Source organism: Bison bison, unplaced genomic scaffold (assembly GCF_000754665.1).
Source record: "Bison bison bison isolate TAMUID 2011002044 unplaced genomic scaffold, Bison_UMD1.0 scf7180017864506, whole genome shotgun sequence".
Lineage (NCBI taxonomy): Eukaryota > Metazoa > Chordata > Mammalia > Artiodactyla > Bovidae > Bison > Bison bison.
In genome coordinates, this window is record NW_011495063.1 from 322,580 (window position 1) to 331,895 (window position 9,316).

The 9,316-nt window shown below is 38.3% G+C and overlaps 1 protein-coding gene across 1 annotated transcript; it reads left to right on the plus strand.

The window, feature by feature from the left end:
* Positions 1-7,498: 7,498 nt before the first annotated feature.
* Positions 7,499-8,431, plus strand: LOC104980647 (olfactory receptor 149-like). The gene has a single exon (XM_010829408.1). The coding sequence runs from the start codon at positions 7,499-7,501 to the stop codon at positions 8,429-8,431; it is 933 nt and encodes a 310-aa protein (XP_010827710.1).
* Positions 8,432-9,316: the final 885 nt, after the last annotated feature.

Consider the following 9,316-nt stretch of genomic DNA (forward strand, 5'->3'; position numbering starts at 1 on the left):
ACTTCCCAGAGTAATGAAAATAAAAGCAAAAATAAATGTGACCTAATTAAACTCAAAAGCTTTTGCACAAAGAAGTAAACTATAAGCAAGGTGAAAAGACAGCCTTCAGAATGGGAGAAAACAATAGCAAACGAAGCAACTGACAAAGAATTCATTTCAAAAATATACAAGCAGCTCATTCAGCTCAATTCCAGAAAAATAAACAACCCAATCAAAAAATGGGACAAAGAACTACACAGACATTTCTCTAAAGAAGATCTACAGATGGCGAACAAACACATGAAAAGATGTTCAACATCACTCATTATCAGAGAAATGTAAATCAAAACCACAATGATGTACCATCTCACGCCAGTCAGAATGGCTGCTATCAAAAAATCTACAAACAATAAATGCTGGAGAGGGTGCAGAGAAGAGGGAACCTTCTTACAGTGTTGGTGGGAATGCAAACTAGTACATCCACTATGGAGAACAGTGTGGAGATTCCTTAGAAAAACTGGAAATAGAGCTGCCATACAACCCAGCAATCCCACTGCTGGGCATACATACCAAGGAAAGCAGAATTGAAAGAGACAAATGAGACCCAATGTTCATTGCAGCACTGTTTACAATAAGCTAGGATATGGAAGCAACCTAGATGTCCATCAGCAGACTAATGGATAATAAAGCTGTAGTACATATACACAATGGAGTATTACTCAGCTATTAAAAAGAATGCAATTGAATAGGTTCTAATGAAGGGGATGAAACTGGAGCCTATTATACAGAGTGAAGTAAGTAAAAAAGAAAAACACTAATACAGTATAATAACACATATTTATGGAATTTAGAAAGATAGTAAAGATGACCCTATATGCGAGACAGCAAAAGAGACATAGATGTAAAGAACAGACTTTTGGACTCTGTGCGAGAAGGCGAGGTTGGGATGATCTGAGAGTATAGCATTGAAACATATATATTACCATATGTGAAATAGATCACCAGTCCAGGTTTGATGCATGAGACAGGGTGCTCAGGGCTAGTATTACTGGGAAGACCCTGAGGGATGGGATGGGGAGGGAGGTGGGAGGGTGGTTCAGGATGGGGGACACATGTATACCCATGGCTGATTCATCTGAATGTATGGTAAAAACCACTACAATATTTTAAAGTAATTAGCCTCCAATTAAAATTAATTAATTTAAAAAAAAAAAGATTCAGAGTCTCAAATGCTCCTCAGAACTTCTGGTTGAGGATATGATTTTGAAAAAATCTCCAGAAGATCCTGTGAAGAAATCTTGATCACTAATTGATGAGTTCAGGATTGACAGAGAATCCCTCTTAAAGGAAAAAGTTAGACAAGTGGGCACATGTCAACTGCAACTGCTTCTTTTCTCAAGAGCTTGTCTCCTGAGAAATGGAAATCCTTGCAGAGTATTTGAGTCCATGTTTTTTATTGCCTGACATATAGGAAATCCAGGACACACCTTCATAGCACAGTGATCACAACAGCTCAGGGAAGAACTGAGAAAGGTACAGATATTTGCTACCTTGAAGCTGAAGAAATACACACTGAAGATTTAAAATTAGAGATGCTGACCTGTGATGCAGACCAGCTTCAAAAGGGGTTCTGAGACCTGGGCTAGGCTGGCCCTCTCGACACTAAAGACAGCAGAATGCTGGGTACCTATCATTCCTGACACCAACACAGAGTTATCTTCTGAGTCAAAGAAAGCCTGTTGCAAATAAAATTTGGTGTTGTGATTTCCAGCAAGAATAAAGGTGAGCGTATTCATCGCACATTTGTGACTTGAGACTATTAAGACTGGAAATAATACCCTGAAAATTCAGGCAAATATTCATCATATATTCATGCATGGAATTACTTATAAAATCCCATTTATATCTTCCTATGTCTTCAACACTATGTAATTTACTTGTTATACAGAGGTGGACAAGTCTGATTCAGTGCATCATCTGACTTATGGTATATGAAAGTGAAGAGGAACTAAAAAGCCTCTTGATGAAAGTGAAAGAGGAGACTGAAAAAGTTGGCTTAAAGCTCAGCATTCAGAAAACTAAGATCATGGCATCTGCTCCCATTGCTTCATGGCAAATAGATGGGGAAACAGTGTCAGACTTTATTTTTGGGGCTCCAAAATCACTGCAGATGGTGATTGCAGCCATGAAATTAAAAGATGCTTACTTCTTGGAAGGAAAGTTATGACCAACCTAGATAGCATATTCAAAAGCAGAGACATTACTTTGCCAACCAAGGTCCATCTAGTCAAGGCTATGGTTTTTCCAGTGGTCATGTATGGATGTGAGAGTTGGACTGTGAAGAAAGCTGAGCGCCAAAGAATTGATGCTTTTGAACTGTGGTGTTGGAGAAGACTCTTGTGAGTCCCTTGGACTTCAAGGAGATCCAACCAGTACATCCTAAAGGAGACCAATCCTGGGTGTTCTTTGGAAGGACTGATGCTGAGGCTGAAACTCCAATATTTTGGCCACCTCATGCGAAGAGTTGACTCATTGGAAAAGACTCTGATGCTGGGAGGGATTGGGGGCAAGAGGAGAAGGGGACGACAGAGGATGAGATGGCTGGATGGCATCACTGACTCGATGGACGTGAATCTGAGTGAGCTCCGGGAGTTGGTGATGGACATTGAGGCCTGGAGTGCTGCGATTCATGGGGTCGCAAAGAGTCGGACACAACTGAGCGACTGATCTGATCTGATCTGATCTGATGTATTCTCTTTAAGTCTTTTTACAATATCCTTTTATGTTAGTGTTACGCTATGCTAAGTCACTTCAGTCATGTCCGACTCTGTGCGACTCCATAGACGGCAGCCCACCAGGCTCCCCTGTCCCTTGGATTCTCCAGGCAAGAACACTGGAGTGGGTTGCCATTTCCTTCTCCAATGCATGAAAGTGAAACGTGAAAGTGAAGTCGCTCAGTCGTGTCTGACTCTTAGCGACCCCATGGACTGTAGCCTACCAGGCTCCTCCATCCATGGGATTTTCCAGGCAAGAGTACTGGAGTGGGGTGCCATTGCCTTCTCCGTTGTTAGTGTTAGGTGATACTAAAGAATCCTAGAGTTTTCCTTGTTTTAGATGTGTGACTGGACCCTAGAAAACAAGTGTGAATCTATTGCGTACTTCTGGCACTATACCAGAAGCCACATCAGCCACAATACCTAGAGCAAACCCTAGATCTTCCTTTCCAAACTAGGATATTTCTTACATATGTATAACTTTTCATATTTATGAATCATATGAAAAAGTATTCTTCCCTTCTGAGTCACATTCAATTCAACATCTTTGAGGTATCAAAGAACCATGCTTAACTTTCTCCTCTTTGATTTTCTTGACCAATTTCTACCACCCTCCCACGTGCTTATAAAAGAAATAATATGTGAATACTTACTCTGTATACTGGTCATGTCAGGCTTACCATTACCAAGTCAATGGGTTGCTACTCCAGGCAACTCAGGGTTACAAATTGAAGATGCTGTCACTGGATGTGTGTGTGTGTGTGCTCAGTTGCTCAGCCATGTCCAACTCTTTGAGGCCCCATATAATGTAGCCTACCAAGTTCCTGTGCCCATGGAATTTTTCAGGCAATAATACTGGAGTGAAGTGCCATTTCTTACTCCAGGGAATATTCCAAATCTAGGATCCAACCCACGTCTCCCATGGCTCCCAAAAGAGGAGCATGAAATCTATCATTCTATTGGACTTAATAATAGTTTCAATTTCTTTCTCACAAGCATTTATGCTGATGAGAGAGAATTGAATTACAAGTGGATTTTGAAGGTCATTTTAATACCTGAAGGAAGTTAATTAGTATAAATTATTTGTGAAAAATTATTTCCTGTTGCTGGATTTAGGGTATTTCAATGTTTATACTCATAATTCATGAATCAGCATGGATTCAATCAAGTCTGTTAGAATGTGAGAACCAGACACACTCACTTCTGTACTTTCTTTGTTACCTGATAATTCAAGGTACCCAAAACCACTGGAAAGTGGCTTCAGAAATTTAATCAGAAACAGAGAAAGTTAATATTCTGATACATTTGGACTGAAATGCATTTATGAGCAGAAGTCTTCTTCCTTCAGCTTTCTCATATTCTAAGAAGGGTTTGTTAGGTCAGTCATACAGATCCTTAAACACTTTATTACATAATATAACTTCTGTGATCTTCAAAATGCATAGGAGAATATAATGAAGATCCATACAAAATGTACTCTGTATAGATCTAGAAGACACAATGTACTCTGTATAGATCTAGAAGACAGATCTATAGGCTCTTGAAAATAACTTGATTGCTGCCTAGTTGGTATGTGAAAATAATATGATTTGTGATAGATGCTACACTATTACATCAGCACACTAAGACTAGTTGTTATGGGCCAATGGTGTCTCAGGAATTGTTGGAAATGTTGTATAACATTTGAGATGTTGTAGTTTATGAAATGTGGAAAGAAGATGGCTTACAATGGCAAATACCAGTGTTTGCCCCTGCAGCCTCTTTTGTTGATGAAATTAGACATTTATTATTATAAATGATTTTTTACAATGACAAAATGAGAGACATTTAGAGAATATAGGTATTATAATAATTAATAAAGTTTTGTACTGAAATGTTTGTGAAAGTTTCCTTTTCTGAATTGTGCAAGAGACACTACACTCAACTGTTCTTGTGATGTTGGTTAGAATCCTAAGGATATACCATCTCTTTTGTTTGTTTGTTTAAATTTATTTATTTTAATTGGAGGCTAATTACTTTACAATATTGTATTGGTTTTGCCATATACCATTTCTTATGAAGATTTAGCCAGATCAGCTTATCTTCTTTTTGCTTTTTAGGAATGTTTGATGTCTATAAACCAAGGGATGAAGAACTATGGCATTAGTTGGTATTAATTCTACAACATGCTCATTCAGAGTTTCAGCTCTTATCCTGGAGAGGATAACATACAAATCTATAGCATCATCCACAATACCTAGAGTGAACCCTAGATTTTCCTTTCCAAACTTGGATTTTTTTTTTCATATGTATAACCTTTCACATGTATGAATCATATGAAAAAAGTATCCTTCCCTTCTGATACACATTTAATTCATCAGTCTTTGAAGTATCAGGGTTCAAAGAACCATGCTTGACTTTGTCCTCTTTGATTTTCTTGACCAATTTCTACCACCCACACATGCACTTATAAAGTAAAATGTGAATACTTATTTTATATAAATGCTTTTGTGTTAATATAAATGCACAGACTTGCAAAAGTGAAACTTCAACTCCCAAGTATAGAGGTAGGATTTATTTCTGAGTGAGACCATTTCAGGCCAGTTGGGTGGGGAAAATATCTGCAAAACTTAAAGAATATTGGAACTTATAAATAGAAGTGAAATAAAGAGACAGGCTGGTATTTCTTAATGATGAAAATTTTCATTGATGTTGCACCATAATCTGAGATATTCCCTTGGGAATTGTCCTCAGGAAATGAAATTTCTCTGTAGCTATGGGACCTATTGAAATATAATATGATATTGAAACTCACCTCCCTCTCTGGAGCTACAATCTAGTACCATAAATGTTTCAGTGAATAGTAAATAAAGACAATTAATGGTTGAGGGGGAGCCTGGAAGACTTCTCTAAATCATAAGAATGAATCTGTGAGTGGATTTTCAGTTATAAAGGGGCAATTTGCTTCTGTATTGTCTTTTTTTGGGGGGGTGGGGGACACTAAACTTGGAATCAGAAGATTTGAGTATGACTTGCTCTTCACTTTTTAGTTTTAGCAAAGTTTCTAGCTCTCTGAATGTTAGTGTTCTTTTTTAGAAATTGGGGTTCATTACCACTACTTCACAAGAATTTTGTGAGAATTAAAAGATCATAAAATTACATGATAACAAATAAGAAATATAAACATATCTTTATTTTAAAATTATTATTTTGCATGAATGTTAGAAAGGCAGAATTAGTAACTCAGCAGATGTTCCTATTCTTTGTGGGAGAGGCAACTCTACCACCTAACAGATGTAGGAACTTGGTCAATTTTTTAAAACTCTTTGTGCCTCAGTTTCCTAATGTAAACAGGAATTAACCCTACCCACCTCAGAGAATTGTAGTAAGAACTAAAGGTGTTAATGTACATGAAGTATTCAGTAGTGCCTGGACATATTTCTATTAACATAACTCAGGTTTTGTCTCTTTTAATTAATTCATTTTTATATTAAAAATTGGATTATAATTATTTTACAAGCATGTTGTGTTATTTTCTGCTCTATAATGGCATGAATCAGATTCATACACATATTCCTCCCCTCTTGAGCCTCCCTCCTATCTTCCCATCCCACACCTGTAGGTCATCACAGAGCACCGACCTGAACTCCCTGTGCTTTATAGCAGGTTCCTACTTGCTTTAAAGAAAAATAAAAAAACTACACACCAAACACAAAAGCGTCCCAAAGAGTTTCTGTCATTTTAAAGGACTCTTGCTCAGTGGCATTCTGGCCTTCTCCATGGCACGTGTCTATCTTTTATTAAGATACATTAAGAATGGTATCAAGCTGTTATTGACACTTTTATGACTATATTCATAATTCTTATTGTTATAGAGGCAGATAGATTTATCATATTTAAATCAAAGCCATCTGCTTACTAGGAGAATCACTTGTTAAATTTGTGCCTCTTCAGATATATTTGAGAAAATGAAAAAAGTAATAAAGGCAAAGAATTTCAGAGGATATTAAAGGTGCAAGTAGGAAATAATTGCATTTAAATTGGGAATGCAAGTTCTTCATATCTGAAAGAATATCATCATACAAATAATCAAACCCTTATCATGATGAGAACACAACACTTAATAAGGCAACTTAGCCGTTAATTTTTTCCTATACTGAAATAAAATCTAACTTTTACTAGTTCCACTTTTGTACACATCATTTGCTATGGATGAGCACACAGCCATATCTACATAGCAGCTCTTCAATTATTTGAAGATGAAAATCAGGTCTCAGCTTCTCTAAGTAAAAATTCCTAGGAGCTTTCACAGTAAAAAGGTTAGAAGTTTGACTCTGCGATCAGACAGGAGTTTTAATCTCACATCAAGTTATTTTCTAGCTACATGATCAGGTTACTAAAAACTCCTGTGCTCGTATGTCTTCTTTCACTTAATAAGGTTGTTTCTGAGACTTAAATTTAAAAATAAAAGAAATTAGCATAACACTTGCAAATAGTCAAAAGCTATTATTTTAATTTAAGCATTTTCATATGGAATAATTTCACTTAAATGGAATAATTTCAATAAAGTCACTTTATATATTTATAATGTTCCTTTACAAGTATTTAGTTTATTAATGTTGTTTTGTAAATTACACTTGCTAGAAGGACACATAATGAGATAATTAAATAATTGCTTATCCTTTATTAAATAGCTTCTTGGTTTGACTTCAGTGCTGACACTTGGAGACCTATATTCTATTTTGAAGTCCAACATTCTAACACAGATGAGGAACACCTCAGAGGTGACTGAGTTTATTCTGCTGGGTATCCCGCACACAGAGGACCTGGAGACCATGCTCTTTGTCCTGTTTCTGTCCTTCTACCTCTTCACCCTTATGGGGAACCTGCTCATCCTACTGGCAATTGTCTCCTCCACTCGGCTGCACACTCCCATGTACTTCTTCCTGTGTAAACTGTCTGTGTGTGACATATTTTTTCCCTCTGTGAGTTCCCCCAAGATGCTCTTCTACCTAGCAGGGAACAGCCGAGCCATCTCCTACTCAGGTTGCGTGTCCCAGCTCTTCTTCTACCACTTCCTGGGTTGTACCGAGTGTTTCCTGTACACAGTAATGGCCTATGATCGCTTTGTTGCCATATGTTACCCTCTGCGCTACACAATAATCATGAGTCACAGACTGTGTGCCATCCTGGCCATGGGCACCTCATTTTTTGGGTGCATTCAGGCCATCTTTCTAACTACACTCACCTTCCAATTGCCCTACTGTGGCTCCAGTGGGGTGGACTATTACTTCTGTGATATCCCAGTGATGCTAAAGCTGGCTTGTGCAGACACCTCGGCCCTAGAGATGGTGGGATTCATCAGTGTGGGTCTCATGCCCCTCAGCTGCTTCCTTCTCATCCTCACCTCCTACAGCTGCATCGTTTACTCAATTCTTCAAATTCGATCAACTGAAGGCCAACAGCGTGCCTTCTCCACCTGCAGTGCCCACCTCACTGCCATCCTCCTCTCCTTTATGCCAGTGGTTCTCATCTACCTGCAGCCCACCCCTAACCCCTGGCTTAATGCAACTGTTCAGGTCCTGAATAACCTTGTCACCCCCATGCTTAACCCCTTGATATACAGCTTGAGAAATAAGGAAGTGAAATATTCTCTGAGGAAGGTGCTAGAGCAGGTGGTCCTCATTCATGAGAAGTGATAGAGGTCATACCATATTGTTTATGAGAGGACTTTGCACAGATATTATCTCTGCTCTCTTTCACAGATGAAGAAGCTAAGATTAGACGATATGAAGTGAATTGCTCCAAGTCACTAATAAATTATCCTACTCAGGAGGGATAATAGAATATTCTACTATTCCCAGTTGGCAATACAAATGCCTAGGCCTTCTGTCCCTCCCTCTGTATCTTCCTCTACTCCTAATCCTCTCCTGTTCCCTTCTCCCTTACCCTAGCACTTCCTCATCTTGGCTGACATGATTAGATTAACCTCTCAAAAGCCTGCATCAGATAAGTCCTCATTTGATGGTCCAGGGACTGTAGAAAAATGGGAAGGTTTCAACCATATGCCTTCTAGTGGTACTCTGTGACTTCTGAAATAAAAAGAAATTGTGCAAAGGAAAATGACTTCTGGGTGAGACCTCAGGACCTTTGTCTCCTAATGACTGAATCATAGGTATCAATGTGTTGTATCACCCACAAAGCCTGTCTATTGGTGTTTAACATGAAAACAAGCCTTGACTGTGATTTGAAGTTGTAGATGAAAGAGAATGTGAAGAAGGTAGCCAGGGGGAGTCTGTGAAGGGGTGACTAATTCTGTTGTTTTTCAGTATTAGAAATTTTAGTTTGTCTTTATAATCCCAAGCACAACCAGCAATCCATGCAAAATCTAAGCTGCTATTGTTCCATGGTTTTGGATACTTTGCTTACAAGAAAGCTGTGACTTTAGTCCTGCCCCTCTAACTTTCTTTTTTCCTTTGTCTAATGAGCTCAGCATAAAATACATGCTATTCTAGTCCAGGCAGAGATTTGAAGGAAAGCGAAGGGTGAGATAAGAAGAGAAGGTGGTGATGGGAAGAGAAAGG

Excerpts from the sequence above, each read along its gene's own strand:
- LOC104980647 (XM_010829408.1), top strand. The coding sequence starts at position 7,499 with ATGAGGAACACCTCAGAGGTGACTGAGTTTATTCTGCTGGGTATCCCG.